The sequence below is a fragment of the Microtus oregoni genome, unplaced genomic scaffold, assembly GCF_018167655.1.
Source record: "Microtus oregoni isolate MIOR12 unplaced genomic scaffold, Mior012 000025F_ref0000491, whole genome shotgun sequence".
Taxonomy (NCBI): domain Eukaryota; kingdom Metazoa; phylum Chordata; class Mammalia; order Rodentia; family Cricetidae; genus Microtus; species Microtus oregoni.
Genome location: NW_024543084.1, coordinates 22,554,161 through 22,575,087, shown reverse-complemented (window position 1 = coordinate 22,575,087; position 20,927 = coordinate 22,554,161). Strand labels below are relative to the sequence as shown.

The following is a 20,927-nucleotide window of genomic DNA, read 5'->3' as shown; positions in this document are numbered from 1 at the left end:
CTACTTTTTCTACTTGTTGAACTTCAGTTCCCTTACATTGGCCATTCATGAACTTTGTAGGGATTTAGGTACTATGAACTGGTAATAGGTGTAGTAGTCTACCTGACATTTTGTTTTGTCATCAGTCCAAATGTTATCTTCTACCAGGGCTACTGTAACTGTCTTTAAGCTGGTGTTTCCTTCTCTATTTTTCTCCCAGGTCTAATCCATCCTTGAAATTGAATAATCCTCAGGGGGAAAAAAAAGGGGACTCATGACACTCTCTGAAACCTTCAGGGGCTCCCTACTCTAATATAATAAAGTCCAAATTCCAAAGCCCTTCATAGCTTGTTAGCAAAGTCCTACTCCCAACTTTGCTTTCTACTTTATTTGTGAGGCTTCAAATCCTATTACTAATTTTCTTTACTGAAACCTATAACAAAATCTACAATAATATTTTTTGTTTTAAAAAGTCATCAAACTTCTTTGAGGCCCCTTATCAAACCCTGAAGATCCCTCCCAGGGCTCATAAGCCATTGTTGGTACCCAGTGCTGAAGACATGCTGGAATGGAGCTGCACAAAAATGGATGAGGCGAGTTACTTCTAATCCCAGTTTCCAGCATTCAGTAGAAATGAGCTCACTAGTGGTTAAAAGGGGGTTCCATATCCTATATATAATGATCTATTATCTCAGTTTTTATCTTTTTTTTTTTTTGGAAAGGGTCCCTCTATGTAGTATTGACTGTCCTGGAACTACGTAGACCAAGCTGGCTGGTAACTCACAGACATCTGCCTCTGTTCCAATCCCACCCCCTTCAATTGTGAGATTAAAGGCATGTGGTACCACAGCTAACTTCCTTTAGCTCTTATATAACAGCAGACTGTAGGTCTTTGTCCCCCGAAGGGGTAGGATAACTCTGCAACAGCTAGCAGCATCTAGCAACATCTCCTCAGTTGGTTGCAACTTGTGGCCTAGGGCTGGGAGAGTTAAGATGGCAAACTACAAAATATCATATTCTTAGCCACCTTTTGCCACCAGTGCTGATATCTTAAGATATTTCAGTCATTTTGCTATTGCTCTGAGGACACAGTCCTAGCAAGGCCTAGAAGTGTGTCATTCAGATGAGGTTTCCCACTTCCCTCATTAGCCTTGAGATCTAGTTTCACTGTCTTCTCTCCTATCCCAGGACTTTTTGTTTGGACTATTTCCTATTTGAAGTGCTCTCACTTACCATTACATTACTCTCTTAACCTATAATTTGGAAATTTCCAACCAAGTTTTATACAATGATGGGAATGATCCATCTCTTGCCCAATGCTGTTCAAAAGTAGATTGCTCAGAGCACTTGAAATGTGTCCAGGTATAACTGAGAAAGGTTGTATTTTACTTTATTCAATTTGAATTTACATGGCCACAAGTGAATAGTGGCTACCATACTGGGTGTCGCAGGGCTCTGTTCAAATGCTGCATCTTCAGTCTGATTCCACACACTAGACCATGGTTCTCCTGTTATGTGCTTCACTGTACCTTCTCTCCACTATCACACAACAACGAGTAGACAATTCAGGCCTGTCTCTTCTAATAGACTGACCAGTTTAGCAAGGTAGGACCAAGGTCTTCCATAGGGCAGGCATAGCATCTGACTAGAAACACAGTTCTCAAGTCTGGCTCAAGCCAGTCTGGGCAGAAGCCTTGTACAGTGGCTGTACTAATTGCTGGGGTATGAACTGGAGTCCACAGGAATAGGGAGTCATATTTTCCCCCCAAGCAAACTGATTGTCCTCCTTTCTTTTCTTTTGTGTTTCAGTTTTTCAAGACAGGGTTTCTCTGTAGCTCTGGAGCCTGTCCTGGAACTCACTCTGTAGACCAGGCTGGCCTTGAAATCACAGAGATCCACCTGCCTCTGCCTCTCAAGTGCTGGGATTAAAGGCATGTGCCACCACTGCCCAGCTGTCCTCTTTCTTGAATAAACTATACATTAGGACATTAAGAGTTTGTTTAAAAATGCCTGGGGAATGGCTGGGTACAGAGGGCAGAGTGACTTGTTTTCTCCACTGCAAAGAAGAGAAACATACTAGCTCACTTTGTTCTCTTCCCACTAGCTGCCAATAAATAAATAAATAAATAAATAAATAAATAAATAAATAAATACCTTTGTTAGTCTATTTAGTTACTGGAGAGTACACTGGCTGAGGTCCAAGATCGATGCTGGTGTCTTTATGGTCCTGCACCCTTGTTTTGGTGTATATATGTGTACATGTGAAGGTGTCTTCATTGATCACTTTCCACCTTGTTTCTCAAAGAAAAGTCTCTTGCTGCCTCTACAACTCACAGATTTGGTTAGTCAAGCTAGCAAGCTTGCTTTGAGGAATCCCTTCTCCACTACTTTGTACACTGATACTACAAGTGGGCCACCAAGTCCTCCTGGATTTTATGTGGATCCTGGGGATATAAACACTTTAATTGGTTGAACCACCTCCCCAACCCAGCCACCTTATTTTGAGACAGTCTCTCATTGAATCTGTCTGGCTATACTGAATGGCCCCTAAGTCTCAAGGACCCTCCTGTTTCTGCCTTCCCAGCTCTCAGATTACTTATATGCTGCAGTCATTGGCTTCTTTAAGTGGTTCCTGGGATCCTAACTCAGGTCTTCATGTTTATCTACTGAGCCATCTCCACAGCCCTTGTCTAATCTCTCTATCCCTTTGTTGGTTCTTTGTCTCTAGTCTGAAGCAGAAAGTGTTGGCATGTGAGGGTAATCTCATAGCACTCCCTTTCCAGTGATAACTTCTGAAAGAACTATGGACCCATCAAGAAAGAAACAGGAACACCCTGCTAGTAAGTAAATGATACAGCAAATGTTCACATGCCCAACATCCAACGAAGACCAGAAAAACTCGGTGAGATAGGAGCTGTCATCCCCATTACACAGATGAGGACACTGAGACTTAGACTTCCATTTCATACATAGTCCAGTGGTGGGCAGAAGCCAGAGTCAAACCTGGGTCTGTTCTACTCACTGCCTGTGCTAGCCTGTTAATTTTCACTGCTACCAGGGCAGCAATTGCACTTGTCCATGGCACTGGCTTACTGTCTCCCAACCTAATGCATCTCCATTACTGCTTCCTCTCATTTCCCTGTTTCTATTTCTTTCTTGAGAAGATGGTTGGACCTTGACCTCAGTTGGGTTTAATTGTGTCTTCTGCATCCCATTTTCCCCACAAAGCCCTCAGTTCTCTGTGGGGGAGTGTAGGACTATGCTAGTGATGCAGAGCTCTGCGGTGGTGCTGGTGATGACCCTGGGGATCTCTGTTTCCCCTCTTTCCTGACAACTCATGGGCTACATGTTAAGTCAGAAAGCTGGCAAGAGTCCTAATTCTAACCAGCTTTTCATCAGACAAAAAGATCAATTTTCATTATGTGAATGCTTATTTCACTATGCTACAATGGCTCTGGTGAGTATCCTGTGAAAAACTCTCAAATCCTTAGAATGTTATTCTTAGAATAAAAAATATAATTTAAAAACAAAACTAAGAGACTCCTACTTTCAGTAGCTATTAAAGAATGTCCAGGTAGAATCTAGTATACACACATGTACTCCAGCCCCTTTCCACACTCTGAATTTGAAGACCTTGGCATCCAAGAGAAAAACTCACAGTAGCCAAGATACTTGCACTTTCCTACCCTTCTACTCATTTGCAAAATTCACTTGCTCCAATCCTTTCCTTTTTTTGTCTGGAGTAAGTAAAATTGTCTTTGTTTTTTTCTATAAAACAATTCAGCTTTAATACTACACACACACCACACCTACACACACACACACGCACTGAAGCTAAAAAATCTTATATAAATTACTGAAGATTAAAGGATCTGTGCTTAAAGTGACATTTATTTATACTAGTAGGTAGCTACTCAATAACAAGATTATTTCTAACCAAACATGTGCAAGTGTATGCATGTATGCTTTGCGGGGAGTGTTTTCAAAGCAGGGCTCCCTGCCCCAAACTCCTGGCAGGCCAGGATTAAAGGTCAGATTTAAACCATCACCATGCTTCACAATGCAATCTGTGCAGTGCTGCGTAATGAAATGGTTCAGTAAAGGTGCTTGTGAAAATTCTTTTAATTAGGCCTAAGGCTTTTCAGTTGTCAACGTGAATAAACCAAGAAGCATTCTCTTGCAAACAGAACACACAAAATAAAAATGGAAGTTGCCTTTGAAAAAAATCAAAGGTGCTTTCAAAAGGAAAGTTAGGCACTTTTTTTAAAAAAAAAAAAACAACATAACCTCTATCACTTTTTAAAACTACCAACATTAACAACAAACAGACTAGGAAACAAAAGCAAAGGAGGACTAAGATTTCTCATCACTACTATCCAACCCTAATGAAAAGTCCTTAGAAAAAGACCTCAGTTGACTACAAATGTTTGTCAGAAGACAGGATGACTTTCTTCAAAGGCAAAGTCTGTTTTACCAGTTCACTGTAAGGACTGTACTACATCAGCATATCTCTGGAGACCAGTGAATGTGCCACAAACGGTAACTGCAAACTAAATGACACCTACTAAGAGCATGTCTCAGTTCACTACAAGCGAGCTGAGTTCAGACCCAAGGATGAGCATTATCACGGCAGGAACATCCCTAAAAAGTGCTTTTCTCTTTTTTCTTTTCTTTCTTTCTTTTTTTTTAAATTGTTACACTGATCAAACATCAAGACTATCAAAGCCCCTAGAACAGTGCCTGGCACACAGCAGGTGCCTAACAGATAGTGGTTTTCTTCTGTATTAGTCCAACTCCAAAGCCCAAATTACCCAATTTTAGCATCAAAAAAGAATAATGGGTTCACAATGAACATTTTCTAGGGTATCAATTACTGGAATGTCATTCATGATGCTGGGCTTCGTGATTTTATTTAGTGAGCCAAACTCAATATGTATTTGGGAATTAATGAAGTGCTTGGTGTTTACCAAGATAATAACAGAGTTTGTTTCAGCAACAAGACAGAGCTGAAGGGATATAGATTTCCATGCTCAGGAAGGCAGTCAGGCCGGATTTATGGTGGATCACATGGGTGTATCAGCACAGAGTGAGCTATCTCCCAAGGGGATCTGGGCATCTCTACCTCCTCAGGGGAGGGAAGAAAACAGGAAGTGGGGTGGGGGTGGGAAGTGCATGTAATAGAAGTGCTTCACAGTGTCCCTGCTGTGATGAACAACTTGATCCACTTACAGTTCCAAACACATGATGCATAAAAGAGCTGACAGAAATTCAATTCTTGCAAAGAAAAGCATCTGCTCTCTAGTGGGAACGGCCAAATATTAAGCAGTTTTAAGGCAGGGCAGAGACCTGGAGGAGCACACTTCATTATCTAGATAGCACAAGTAAGGAAACGAATAGGATTACAAAGCAAGCTGAGGAACCAGCATTCCAAGCATTAGTTACCCGGAGTAAAATGATTCACGTTAAATCTTTGTTACAACAAATATTAAACCCAGCTGTGTTTATGTAGCAGTTGTGAAAAAGGAGGAAAAAAAAAGAAATCCATGTACAATATCTGTGAGCTCTGCCAGTTAATTGAATTTGCTGGCAGCACTTCCTCCATGGTGAGCCAAACATCCTCAAAGATAAAATGTAGCTTTAAACAGACCTGGGGAAAGCGGAATCAAGAAATTTCAACCAATAAAGCACAACTCTTTACTGGTATAAAAGTGAAGTAAAATTCAGTAATGAAAGGAAGGAAGTCTCTTAAACATTTATGGCATTCCAAAGCTCGGAGTTGTGGTTTACTGCTGAGGGCTCTTCTGATGTCCCACAGTGCTCCTGCCCAGGCGTCTTTAATGAAGCCCATAAAGTCCTCGATTGTCTACAAATCATACACACACACACTCTGGCCAACGTGCGCTAGGTCATGATGCTCCTTTGCTTCCTGCTTGGAATGTACAAATGGAGTGGCCACTGGTGGTGGGCAGTCGCCCAGTGTAGAACAAAGACAATTCCTTAAAATCAGAAGGGTTGAAGGAGTGTATGCTGGTCAGAGGTGACACCATTCATGCAACTATCCCCCACACTCAAGTCATATATTTGTTGATGTGGGACAGAGGGAAGCTTTGGCCAGATTTTGGGAAGTTGAGAAACAGTGAAAAGTAGGATTCCCTTACCAATGGGATACATCATAGCGTGGAACATGGCAAACCACTGGCTTTTTTTTTTTAAGCTCATTTCCCACTGCCCCCATTTGAAGTCCAAATTTGTGCTTTTGACCACACCTACTCTGGTCCTTCCTCTACTTCTTGGTCTCACCTTTGGTCCTTCTCGCATGTCTCTTCTGGCTGTGTTAGACTGTGATGCCCTTCCCCATCTTATCTTGCACATGGATAGCTCCAGCACTCAGTCCCATCTTCCAGTTAACCTCACCTTTTGCTGGCAGGATGATGACCACTTCTTATTTGTTTTTAGCTACCGGTGTCCCCAACACACTGAGTATACATCCAAAAACCTTTGGCTGAACAAATAAAGGATGACAATGTCCATTCCTAAAGTGGCCACAGATTTATTTGACTAGACATGCCTGGGGCTCCCATGGACAGAGGCAAACTGCTGGTATAAAATGAAGGGGGGTAGGAGGGTGACAAGAGATGAGGCAGGAGAGGTCAGCAGACTGGACTCAAAAGAGTTCTATGTGGCCTTTTAACTTCACACATAGAAAAATGAGACACCATCATAGGCCTATGAATCAGGGAGTGGTACTTGTGTGTTGGAGTACGTCATCACTGACAACGTGAGAGTAGGTTGTAACTGGAGAAGTAGGGATAAAACAAGCCATCCAGCTATCCACTAGCTCATACCAACTAGCCTGTGACCTCATGGAGAAGAGTGGCATCTTCATCGTAAAACCTGCTGCCAAATCAGTAAACAATCCATAAGACAGTACTAATACATGCAAATATAGCCTAGGGATCAGATCTGGAGGAGGCTCTAATCCTTCACTACTGTGATACAAGGTGTTGTTGTATGTGCATGGCTGGTATCATCCACAGAACGGAGCTCTCAGCACATCTCCAGGGACTGGGGAATTGTGGCTTTTGGAGGAACATGGTATTAAGAGACTCTAAGAAGGCTTGAGATGAACATGAAGCCTGTAAGCTGATTTTAGATCAGTAAGAATGGAATATTCTTGTTCTATTTCACCACTCAAGTTTACAGCCAGGAACCGAAGCAATATTTTCAATGAAACAGGAGCATACTGCAGGTTTCATAGAAACTAGCAAAGTAGGAGGCATTAACCACGCCGCCCTCTGCTCCCTTTATTATATAGAAGGGTAAAAGAGCCACATTTATCAACTCAAGTAAATGGTCACAGCAGCTATAGAAATCAAAGGTATCCTTTGCTCAATTTCATAAACCACAAGGACTCAGCTGGTCCAAAGCTCAGTACTGGAACCCTTTCTAAATTACTTTCTAAAACCTCTTTTCTTTAACTGTACCAAGTCAAAACTCAGGATAAGAGAATGTGTGCATTTTGGAAGGGTAGTCTGATGAGTCTTGACAGTTTATGCACCTCACCAAGATCAGGGACAGGCTACTTCCTCACACAACCAGAGACCCAGGAGGATTTCTACCCAGGCCGCCTTCTCTAGGCCATTGCTCTCTCTTGTCCAATATTCATGAATGAAATAATGCTTATCTTCTTGACTATGGTTTCTTTTCTCTCACACTGACATTTAAGAGTCATTCACATGTTTTATGAATACTGAGTAAGTCTGTGATTTGGTGATAAAGAAATAAAGGCTACAACACTTTATGTAAACCCCACATTTAGGCTGCAGTCAGTTACTGTGTGCCAGGAGCAGCTCTGTCATTCACACTCATTAAAAAGCCCACTGAATGCTTGCTTTTCCTTCTCTTAGATGAGCACCTAGGAATGGAGCCTCCTGGTATTGTAGTAGATCTGTGTTAACTTCCTAGAAAACCATTAACTGATTTCCTAAGTGGCTATGCCATTTCCTATACCCATGAGCTGTAATAACAGTTCCAGGCAAGTCCTCAGATAATACTTCTGGTGCCAGGCCTGGGAAGATGGCTCAGTGGTTAAGAGCACTGGCTTTTCTTGGAGAGGACCTATGTTTGGTTCCTAACATCCACATGGTGGTTCACACCTGTGTGTAACTGCAGTTCTAGGGTATTCAACGCCCTTTACTGGCCTTTGAAGGCACTGCATGTGTTTGATGCAATCCCCATATAAATAAAATTAAACCTAAAAAATAATTAAAAATATACTTGTGGTGTCAGTCCTTAAAGTTAGCCTTACTGAGGTGTGATATACATGTTACAGCTCATTACTTTCAGTGAATAGTTCTAGAATTTGTGTGCATGTGTGTGTACATGCACTTTGAGTCTAAGACAGCCATCAACCTAGAGTGTTGTTCCTCAGAAGTCTTTTTTGTTGTTGTGTGATTATGTGTGCTTAATGAGGCAGAGTCTCACTGAGTAGCTCTGGCTGGCCCCCAGAATTCACAAATGTCCACCTCTACTACTACCTCTGGACCACCTTGTTTTCTAATAGCATCTCTCTGGGACCTGGGGCTTGCTCATCAGGCTATACTGGATGGGTAGTGAGCCTCAGAGACCCTTTCTTCCACATCTCTCCATTGCTGGGCTTCCAAGTGTGAGCTTTTAAAGTAAGTTCTAAGGGCTGCACTCAGGTTCTCATGCTTGAGTGACAAGTACTTTACCAACTGAGCTAGGTCCCAGCTCCTAGATTTATAGTTTTTAAAGACACAAATATTCACGTGTCCACCATAAAAATCAAGATGCAGAACTCCATCCCCTTCATATTTTCTATAGAATTCCTATATATTCATATAGACAATCTGATGTCTACCTCTACCTGTGTCTATATCAAAATGTCTTACTAGTAGATCCTTGCACTAATTATGAAGTATGGGTGATATCTATTTTGTTGGAAAAATCAGTAGTTTCTTTTGATTACTGAGTAGGGTTCCAGTTTATGAACATATATACTTGGTTATATGTTTGTCTGATGAAGGACATGGGGATCTTCTTGAAAATTGGGTGATTATAAACAAAGCTGCTGAAAGTATCCACTCATTTGTATGCATGTATACAAGTTTTCATTTGCTCTGATAGATACTTAGCAGTGTGTTTGGTCATAGAGAAAACATATGTATAAGATGAAGGGTTATAACTTTTTATTTTAGTATACAAATGGTACCTAATCATCCATCACAGTGGCATTAATTTGTACCCTCCACCTAATGATGCTAAATATCATTTCATGTGCTTGTTGGCTACATGAATATCTTCCTGATGCTCTTCTTTTGCATACTTTAATTATTGTGCTCTCAAATTACTGAGTCTTAGTGTTTCTTTACATATTTTGGACCGCATCCTTTTCTTTAGAATTTTAAATTACATTATTTATTTTATATGCGTGTTGGAGCAGAGGGGTTGCACATGTGTCACAATGGATGGATGAGGTTAGAGGACAATTTGCAGGAACCAGTTTTCTCTTTCCACCATGCAGATCTCTGGACAAACTTAGGTTGTTAGGTTTGGCAGCAATTGCGTTTGAGCAAATCCTCCTTCCTTTAAAGATAGAACCACTGAGAATATTTTCTATGCCTTAAATTTGTCTCTTTATTAAATGCCTGTGTTTACAGGAGGTAAGTATTTACCATATTGAGATCTACTTCATGATTTTTTCTTTTATGATGCTTGCCTTTTGTAACCTAGCTAATAAATCTTTGCTTACCTCACATTCATTTAGATTCTCTCATGTTTTCTTCTACTTCTTTTGTAGTCTCACCTCTGTTTTGATGCTTAATCTGTTTTGTGCTACCAATTACATGAGGTGAGAGTCAAGGTTCCTTTTCTCCACAATGACATCCAGTTGATTCAGCACATTTATTTTGGGGAGAGAGAACCCAGACAAGACCAAGCCCCTGTTCATGGGAAGGTCTCATTCTGAGTTCTTCCTGAGTCTATGAGGTGTTCATCTACACTGTCTTTGTTATGTCATTTTGTTCTAAGTCTCAAAGTCAGGTAATAAAAGTCTTACAGCTTTAGCTTTCTTTTTCAATACTGTCTTGGCTAGTCTAGTTCTTTAGCATATTCACATATATACGTTTTAGAATTAGCTTGTCAAGTTTTCAAAAAAAAAGCCATCTGGAATTTGGGTTGGGATTATATTGAATCTATAGATCAATTTAGGCGAATTAACATCTTAAAAATATTGCATAAAAATATTGAGTCCTCCAATCCAAAACATGGAATATCTCTTCATTTACTTAGGTCTTTCAAAAAAATTTTTCTCAAATGTTCTTTAGTTTGCAGCATACATTTTTTATTGTTGTTAAATATATTTTGTATTTTGCATGCTATCTTAAAAATCTCATTTTCAATTGCTCATTTCAAGTATATAAGAATATATTTGAATTTTGTACATTGATATTTTCTTGTGTTCTTGCTAAATCCATTTTTGATGCTCCTTAATATTTTCCATATACAGGATCATGTTGTCTGAGTAACAACAAGTTTACTTACTTCATTGTTTCTATGTGTAGGCTTGATACTCAATGTCTTCCTTAATTACTCTGGATATTATTTCTTTTAAGCCATGGTCTCTTATTGAATCTGGGGCTCATTCAACTAGACTGGCCAGCCAATGTGCTCTAATGCGCCTGGCTCTAGCCCTCCCTCAGCTTTGGGGTTAAGATGCACTCACTGGTCCATGGGATTTTAACATGGGTGCTGGAGATCAAACTCAGGTCCTCACACTTGGACACTGGGCACTTTGCCAAATGAATCATCCCTTCAGGTTCTACTTACTTTCCCAATCTTCAGAAATTCTCTCCCTCCTCCCCTTGCCTTCTTCTGTTTATTGTCCTAATTATCTGGTTTGAATCTCCATCTTTCCCACCAGGCATGATGTGAGTAGTCCTTCCTGGATGGTCCTCTTGCCATGAGGTTTCCCAGTTTTTAAGAGCTTTTATATGAATGGGTCCTGAGTGATTCTTAAAATACATGTGCTTTTGCAGCTCTCTTAGTCTAGTTTTCTCTTCTAGCTTTTTGACTGAGTAAATTACTCAAACTGATTTCCAATTTGTATTGACTTGATCACTGTGCTTTATCTTTTATTAGATTCAGTTTGTTAATATTTTGTTCATAATTTCACATTTTTATTTATAAGGCATGTCAGTCTATAGTTTCATTGATAAATTTTTTGTTTTGTTTTAATCTTTGGGTAATGCTGACTTCATGAAATAAAATTGGAGTTATTTCTTTTACCTCAATGCTTTGAAAAACTTTATGTATAATTATATTTGTCTTCAAAAGTTTTAATCACAAATACAACTTGTTTTTAAACAGAATAGTAACATTTACATCCTTTCTTCTTGAGTCACTTTCTGGATTTATGTATTTGAAGGGATTTGTGCATTTTATCTAAATTGCTAAAATTATAGGCATTAATATAGTCCTAATTACTTTATTTTGTTTCTCTTTTTAAAAAGTAAGCATTTATTTTGGACTTCTGCAGATTACACGAAGTTGTGGAAATAGTACACGCACCATGTCTGTGTCACCAGCTCCCCGAGATTTCCCATACTGGCACTGGAGTTCGTCCAGAGTAGGAGCCCAGCGCTGGTGTCACCAGCTCCCCGAGATTTCCCATACTGGCACTGGAGTTCCTCCAGAGTAGGAGCCCAGCGCTGGTGTCACCAACTCCCCGAGATTTCCCATACTGGCACTGGAGTTCGTCCAGAGTAGGAGCCCAGCGCTGGTGTCACCAACTCCCCGAGATTTCCCATACTGGCACTGGAGTTCGTCCAGAGTAGGAGCCCAGTGCTAGTGCACGCTCCAGCTGCACTCTCAGCCCCACTGTGCCTTTCCATCTTAGGTTCTACCCTGCACTTCACTGCCAAGCTTCTGTCTCTGCTGAACAAAGACTGCTTCGCAACCTTTGTCTTTTATGGGACTGGCACATGCTAAACAGGTATCTTGTAGAATGTTCCAAAACTTGAATATGTATATATATTTTTTTTCAAAATTAGAATATATTTTGGAAAGAGCACCAGATATGAAGAATCTTTTCCATCACATTACATTGGGTCACATGACAATCACATAAAACCACTGTGATGTTAAACTAAACCTGAAGCCTGGGTGTTTCTCCATGAAGCTTACTATCGTTTTCTTTACAAACCCTATTTTTAATTAATTTAGGTTTGTATATAGCACATCAGTTTCATGATGACATTTTCATGTACTGTTTTTATCCTTTTTACTGATGGCCTAGCTGGGTCCATTTCTCCCCTCAATAGCTCTCCCTTTGCTTTCATGTCACATTTACCTTATTTACCTTTGGGCAAACTATTTTTTAGAAGGAAATCGCTCAAAAACAACCTTCTAGAAAGAAGAGCATTGTTAGATTGTAGTAATAGGAGCAGCGGGGCTGCGTCCCCAGCATCCTGGCCGCCTGCTATCTTATGCCCCGAAATAATTACACGGACATTGTATTTTTTTTAAACATTGTTTGGCCCATTAGCTCTAGCCCTTACTGGCTAATTTTGATATCCTGATCAACCCATCTCTAATAAATTGTGTAGCATCGGTCTTACGGGGAAAGATTTAGCATGTCTGACCTGGTGGCTTGTTTCATCGCGTGCGTCTGCCCGGGAGAGAGGAGCATGGCGTCTCTGAGCTCACTTCCTCTGGTAAGCCACCTCGTGGGCTACACACATTATTAGAAATGGGCTAGTCCAGGCGTGAGAGTTAGCTGAGAAAAGATATAATGGGCCAAGCGGTGTTTAAAAGAATACAGTTTCTGTGTAATTATTTCGGGGGTAAAGCTAGCCGGGTGGCAGGAAACAGCCCCGCTGCTCCTATTACAACATTAGATAGTCTTTTACTTTCCTCTGTATGGAAGACTGGTCTCTTTTCAGCAACGCTCTTTTGATTAGTGACTACATGGTATATGTTTTTCATTTTTTACTTAAAGATTTTTTTTTTTTTTTGGTTTTTCAAAACAGGGTTTCTCTGTAGCTTTGGAGCCTGTCCTGGAACTAGCTCTTGTAGACCAGGCTGGCCTTGTACTCACAGAGATCCGCCTGCCTCTGCCCCCCAAGTGCTGGGATTAAAGGCATGAGCCACCACCGCCCGGCTACTTAAGGATTTTTTATTTTATTGATGCGGCATGTCTGTCTGGATGTATATATACATTTAAGTGTAGGGGTACCCACAAAGGCCGGAAGAGGGCACTGGGTCCCTTGGAGCTGCAGTTACAGGTGTTAGTGAAACACCTGGTGTGGGTGATGATGCTGTGATCTGTAGCAAAACAATAAAAACTCAGAGACAGACATCCACGAGTTCAACCTGGAGATCAGAAAAGCAAAGCAACCAGTCACTGACTCTTATCTCTACCTCAGACCGAAATGGCGATCCTTCCTCCTCCCATCTTATATTCCTCTCTGGATTATAGTGCTGGGATCAAAGACATGCACCATCTCCCGGCCTTATGGCTAACCAGTGTGGCTACTGCGATTAAAGGTGTGTGCCACCGCTGCCTGGTCTGTATGGATGACCAGTGTGGCTGTTTTACTCTCAGATCTTCAGGCAAGCTTTATGTTTAAAATACAAATGAAATAATACCACCAAGATCCAAACTCTGGCCTTCATGACTGGGCTGCGGGCTCTCTCAAGCTCTCTCAGCTGCTACACTATCTCTTCCAGCCCCATTCTTTCACTCTTTAATCTTAACCTGTATATGTAAAGAGAAATTCAAGTGGCTGGGGAAATGGCTCCATAAGCAAGCATGATTAAAGTAAAGTCACATATGACAACAGACATCTGTAACTGCAGTCCAGGAACTGTGGCAGAGACTAGTGACTCTCTGGAGCTCACTAGCCAGCTCGTCTAGCTCACTTAGTGAGCTTCAGGTTCAGTGACAGCCCTGTCTCAAAAAAAATTAGGTGGGGGCTAGAGAGAGGGTTCAGCAGTTAAAAGCACTGGCTGCTCTTCCAGAGGATCTGGATTTGATTCCTAGCACTCACATGGTAACTTACAACTGTCCATAACTCTAGTTCCAGGGGATCCAATATGGCCTCTTTGAGAACTGTAGCACACAATTATATAGACATACATACAGGTAAACACTCACACACATTTAAAAAGGTCTTTAAAAAAAAGTCACTGAGAAAAGATACTCAACTGGCCTCCATGTGCATGCACATACAACAAACATATGTACAAACAAATATACATACCACATACATACAGTGAAATTTTTATAGGTAGTATACAGAAGTAATTAACTACTTATTGGGGTATTTGGATGTGTAATGTGCCTCCAATCTGGAGTATATTTCATATACTCATGCTTAGAGGACTTGCCCACACACCCAACTCCATGGACCCAGGCATGTTGTTTTGCTTTTGTTTGTTTTGTGTGTATTACTGCTTCTTTTTCTTTCCTCTTCTTCCTTCTTCTTCCTCCTTCTGTTTTTGGTTCTTCAAGACAGGGTTTCTCTGTGTAGCCCTGGCTGTCCTGGAACTCACTCTGTAGATCCTGGAACCAGGCTAGACTCCAAACTCAGAGATCTATCTGCCTGCCTCTGCCTCCTGAGTGCTGGGACTAAAAAGGTGTGCACTGCCGCCACCTGGCTGTATGTGCTTCTTTTACTCCTCCTGGAAAACACTCACATTCAGCACTGCTTGGCTAGCTGTATGGCCCTGTCTTCTTTCTCCTCTGGTGGTTTCTGAGTCAACAATATTTATCCATCTTTGATTTGATTTTTTATTTATTTATTTTTTTTAGTTTTTTGAGACAAGGTTTCTCTGTGGCTTTGGAGCCTGTCCTGGAACTAGCTCTGTAGACCAGGCTGGTCTTGAACTCACAGAGATCCGCCTGCCTCTGCCTCCCGAGTGCTGGGATTAAAGTCGTGCGCCACCGATTTGATACTGTCCACAGTCAACAACATTACAGACATTTCAACATTTCTATAGAACAGAAAAACCAATGAAGCATGCTATGTTTTGTGAACCTGCTGTCATATATTTTACTTCTGTTTATACAACAATACATAATATATTGTTATTATTTTTACTTGAGTACTTGGTTATATTCATAAAAATTAAAAATGAGAAGATTTTACATTAACCTATGCATTTACTGTTTCTGGCTGTCTTCACGCCTTTGTCATAGATGCTCCATTATGTTACTACCCACTCTCTGCTCCACCCCAAGAGCTTCTTTTGACATAGCTCAGATCTGCTGACAAGTATTTCTTTTACTTTTTTCTTAATCTGTAAAAATGTTTTAAAAAGTTTGTTTTTATCTTTGAAAACACATTTTTGGTAGATAAAGAGTGCTTAGATTGAAAACTTGTCTTTCATAACTTAAAAGAATATCCCACTATGTTCTGGCTGACACAGTTCCTGACAAGAAGCCTGCTGGAATGACTTCTTTTTCTTATAAACTTTCCCCCTCTCTTGTAGACAACTTAAAGTTGTCTCTTATCACTGGATCTGAGAGGTCATCATGATGTACCACTGTGTGGGTACTTACTGTTCAGTCTAGTGTTTGTACCAGGCTTAGTGTCTTAGTGACACTTGTTGCTGTTATAAATGGGTATACGTTCTGGAGAACTAGAAGTCATTGGTGGAGGAGTAGAGGAATGGTGGCAGCAGCTGAGAGTCCACATCTTGATCCACAAGCAGGAGGCACGAGAGTTTTAAAACCTGTCCCAAATGACATACTTCCTCCAGCAAGGCCACACCTAATCCTCTCAAAGAGCCGTCCACTAGGGACTAAGGATTCAAATGCCGAGATTTACGAGGGATGTTTAATACAAACCCCCACACTCACTGAACTTCTCAGAGCTCTTAGGTTTTCACTTCCATCAAAACTTCTGAAAACTGACTATAAAGTATTTCTGTCTTCCCCACTTTCAAGGACTCCAACTGCACATATGTTAGCTCTCTTGAGACTGAGATATGGGGTGGTCACTAAGGTTTTGTTAATGTCTCACCTTTGCTCCCATCTACTTTACATGAATTTTTATGGTTATGCCTTCAAGCTTATTTACCTTTTATGTTTATACTAATTTTCTTCTTGTTACAAGGGCATTTCTGATTCTCAATGTATCTTGTACTTTTAAAACAGTTTGCTTGCTGGTGCATGATTGTACTGCCAGAACTCAAGATCTGCCTGGCTGTGTAGCAAGATACTGTATTAGAAAATATAAGTAACCCAGTCAGGTGCCTGTGGCTAATGAAGTCATGAATGGTAGAGAACCTACAACTGCCACTTTCCTAACACAGTATACTCTCTAACCTCACTATAAATATTTATACTTATACCAACAGACAACTGTAGTTCTCATCCCTCATCAAAGAGTCTTTGTAACACACAGAGACCTTATAGAAAACTATAACCAATCAAACTGTGGAGTTATGGAGCCCAGTTCCAATTGATACATCTACAACACAACTCCCGAGACTCAGGGTTCATCACAGAAGACAGCGTATGAAGATTGTAGAGCCAGAGGACCAGAGAGTTTGCTGTGAGACTATGTCTCCTAGAAATATCAGAGAAGCTACACCCACGAAGCCTCACCAACATGGCTGTCTAAACATGACTTGAATAAAAATGACACCAATAAGATATGCTTAATTGGAAGGGAGAAATCTCATAAGGTCTTAAATCTAGACAAAGAATTACAGGCAACTAAGGAATGCTGAGAGAGAGAGAAATAGTCTTCCTCTAGCCAGAACACACTGACTCTCAATACCAAATGGCCAGTCCTGAAAAATTCCATACAAGAAACAGTATACAGAACAAGCAGGATGTGTTATAAATTTAGTGTACACAACACACACCCCAATGGAAGAAAAACAAATTTGAATTAAAACAGGGCAGATATATAAAAGGGGATGGAGGGAGAAAAGGAGAGGGGAGGAATGATATATATATTTTATAATCTCAAAAAAATTATTAAAAAACTAAAAGTAGAAGAATGACTAAATAGACAAGTAAGTTATGCTGACACTGGTGTTACGTTGTTGAAGGCTGGATCTTGTTGTTCTTTCTTAAGTAGGGTAAAAGTTCATTTTGACATGAGATTAAAATTTTCCCCTATTTTCAGGAAGCTAAATTTCTGGGAAGTCAGGTCGATCCTTTGAAGGCTTTAGAAACAGGCTTGTTTAAAACTGTTTAATGAAATTTATGCACACACATAAGCAAAGACTCACATTACTTTTAAAATTGTGTTCAGTGTGATGAATCCTTTCTCTGTGACTGTCACCCGCACCCTGCTCCTCTCCTTTGCCTGTGACTGTCACCTGCTGCCTGCTTTTCTCACTTTGTTTGGAAGAGAAGAAAAACATATTTTGAAGAGCTGAGTTAGACAGGACTAAGTCTTGGCCCCCCAAGGGTACAAGTGATTGTCCCCAGAGAGTGCCACAATGACTTGCTCTTGATGCTCAGAGTCTGAAGACGGCCAGGCCCACTTGAGCTCTCATCTTGCATATCTCACTGGGCATCATCCCCTTCACACAAGGGCAGATTGGTGTATAACAGGTCTGTTATATATTTCTGTAGTTCTTTTGCTCAAAAGGTACCCCTGGCATGATAGTCTTGCCCATCACTATTTTCCCCTTAAACTGTGCTTACCAGATCTCCCTCTTATAATTAAAAAATATTTAAAAAAAATCATTAATCCTCTCCCTTAACCATATGGTCTTATGCAGTCTAGGCTAGCTTCAAACCCGCTATGTAGTTGAAGATGTTTTGAGCTTCTGATCCTCCCTACCCTCCTGGGATTACAGGCATATTTCACCACTTCTAGTTTATGTGGTGCTGGGTATTGAACCCAGGGCTCTACTTATAGTCAGCAAGCTCTTTACCAACTGAGCTACATTCTTAGCCCCTATCCTCAGGACTGGAAATAAGGGCCTGGATTAGGTTATGTCTAGGAAGATGTGGACTGGGAAAACGCTTAAAAAGAGGTTTCTTTCAGGAGCTCTGGTAAAAGATACTGTCAGGTCAACTGTGGACACACTGATACACTGAGAATATGATGGAGGAGGGTCATCTGTCTATTGGTTAATAAAGAAACTGCCTTGGCCCTTTAATAGGACAGAAAATTAGGTAGATGGAGTAGACAGAACAGAATGCTGGGACAAAGAAGCTAAGTCAGATAGTCACCATAGCTCTCCTCTCTGAGATGGATGCAGGTTAAAATCTTCCTGGTAAGCTAACACCTTGTGGTGCTACACAGATTATTAGAAACGGGTTAATTACGATGTGAGAATTAGCCAGTAAGAGGCTAGAGCTAATGGGCCAAGCAGTGTTTAAAAGAATACAGTTTCCATGTAATTATTTTGAGTAAAGCTAGCCGGTGGCCGGGAGCTGAGCGGTGGGATAGCAGTCCGCAGCCCACCACAACAAGAACAGCCGGTGCAAAGTGCAGAAACATTGAGCAGGACAGGGTTTTCACCTGTGAGGCTCTAAAGCTCAGGTAACATTACAGAATCCTATCTATGACTTCCTCTGCATTAAGTAGCTCTGTGGCCACTGCACCCAACTCTGCAATCCTGAATGAGCTGAAGGCCCAAAGCTGGAAATTGCCACTGTGGCCAGCATACAGAGGAGCCCCACTTGCCTACGCTGAGAATATTAAGACCTGGAGGATATAAATGTCCCCCTACTTACATGAAACTTGTTATTTTAATGTGTGTACCATCTGTGGAACATTGGCAACACGTAAGCATGTAGTCAAGGGTCAGATGGCTGTTTCCACATCGGCCATAAGAGCCCTAAGCACCTTCCTTGCAATTCTTTTTCAAAGTCAGAAACTGAGGTCAGAGAGAGAAAATAATTAACCCAAGTTACTTTTCTTCCTTAACAGCCACTTATTTCATTTCACTCAGAAGGCATCTTGCAATTTGCCATCTTCAGGAAATATATGTTGTAAGGACTTTTTTGGTAGCATCTTTGAACAGTGTCTACCACCATTACCCTGCAGCATACTAGGCCCTGTACCACACTGTCTCCCCACTTCACAGCGAAGCACTCAGGAGACTGAACTCACACACGTTACCCACCACATCATTTGGGAGGCTCTGGAGGTCATCAAAAGGGGTTTCCAGGGTGTTAGTGTCCACGTTCAAGATCACGACATCTTCTAGGGCCATGTTTCTGACCTTCTGCAAGTAAAGAAAATCCAGAGTCACTGGAACTATCATCAGTGGACAAGTTACTTACACTCGGCCTTCTTTAGGGAAGAATAGCACCCCTGGATAAAGGTTTACTCTGCTACAGTCCCAGAGATACATGGCTCACCTCTACTGCTCATTTAACTGTCACATGATCACTCTCCAAATCACATTGAGAGCATTTCACAGAAACTATGCAACACACCAAGGAGCTAGGAAAATGAAACTTTATCATTTTGTTTATATCTATATATCTACATATATATGATGTTGAAGACATTGTCTGACATTCTCACCCTAGCTTCTAGGACAGATCATGATACCTAAATAAACATTTCAAGAATCTCTGAGGCAGGAGGATGGCCTATGCTGGTCAGAGCCTCTTTAACAGTTAATAAGAACATGCCAGGAAACAGATTCCTCGAATCTTTCCAAGTAAGAGTCTCTAACTTCAAATACTGATGTTTCCAGGGGGCAGGGGACAAACCCCGAACTTATGAATCATCTTGTAAGATCTACTAAATGCTTTCCATTGGTGGAGTACTAGAGAGTTCCAACAAGACTCTTGACTAATGCGTTTCCTTTCTCTTCTGAAACCCATCATTCCATTAACTACAGCTTTATTTGCAGGCTGGGTGCAATTGAGAAGGTATTGACACTAACATAACTGCTGAGCACCAGGCAGAACTGTACAAGCCCTATTTGCAGAGGAGCACACAGACTCAGAGTGGCCTTCAAGATTCAGCAGCCTTGCTGTACCCTACAGTTTAAATACTTGGATGTACCACAAGGAACTTACATGAAGGCCAATCACAATCATCTCTTCCACTAAGGCCACATATATTTCAGAGCTCATAATAGTCTGCCCCACTGGTGTTTTCTTTTCCACCAGGAACTAGAAAGTATGATGCCACCACCAGTTTCAGAGATAAGAAATGGAGGCTCCATGAAGTGATGAAGCTTGTTCAAGGTGACATATATAACTGAAGGGCTTCATCTGTGAATCCCAAATAGATGTGCTCCTCACTTCCTACGAGTTCCTCTGGTCCAGTGGTTCTCAACCTTTCTAATGCTTTAGCCCTTTAAGACAATTTCTTGAGTTGCGGCGGAGAGGCGTGGCGTGCAGTCGCGGTGGAGAGGCGCTGCAATCAGGAATAGGCTTTGGGGGACCTGCGCGGAGGCAGACACAAGCGGCGGGGACCGGCGCGGAGTGGCGGCAGACGCAAGCAGCGGGGACGGACGCGCAATAACGAGAGCAGATCGCCCCATTACAATTAAATCAAAGATTTGGTTGGCGAGGTCACTGGCAAACGGGGAGCCTGGTCCTGATCCTGAAGACCCTTTGGAGGGGTGAGAGGGTTCTTGGCCTGTGGCAGGAACCAGGAAACTGGGCGAGGGCATTTGGTAAGCGTAACCCTTGGCCAGCAGGGAAACCTGATGCGGTTTTAAAAGACCCATTAGATAGGATCAATAGGAAGAGATGGGCAGGCGCCAAGGCAAGAATTCACCCAATAATCTGAAAAGCAACATGAAAACACCAGAACCCAAAGATCTTACAACAGAAATATTTGAATACCCTAACACAGAAGAAGTGGAAAAAATTGACTTTATGAAAGCAATAGAGTCCCTTAAACAACATGTAAAAAATGCCCTTATAGAAATGGATGAGAAGTATAACAAAAAGTTTGAAGAAATGAGTAAATATGTACATGATA

At 41.2% G+C, this 20,927-nt stretch overlaps 1 protein-coding gene across 9 annotated transcripts in view; it reads right to left on the bottom strand.

The window, feature by feature from the left end:
- Positions 1-20,927, bottom strand: part of Dennd1a (DENN domain containing 1A) — a 543,784-nt gene that overhangs the window by 156,017 nt on the left and 366,840 nt on the right. For 8 of the 9 annotated variants that reach the window (XM_041675232.1, XM_041675224.1, XM_041675227.1 and 5 more), the window contains one exon: positions 19,102-19,203. The exons of the other annotated variant lie outside the window; for it this stretch is intronic. In XM_041675232.1, coding sequence (XP_041531166.1) covers positions 19,102-19,203 — 102 coding nt within the window. The remainder of the gene's footprint in view (positions 1-19,101; positions 19,204-20,927) is intronic. 9 annotated transcript variants of the gene reach the window in all.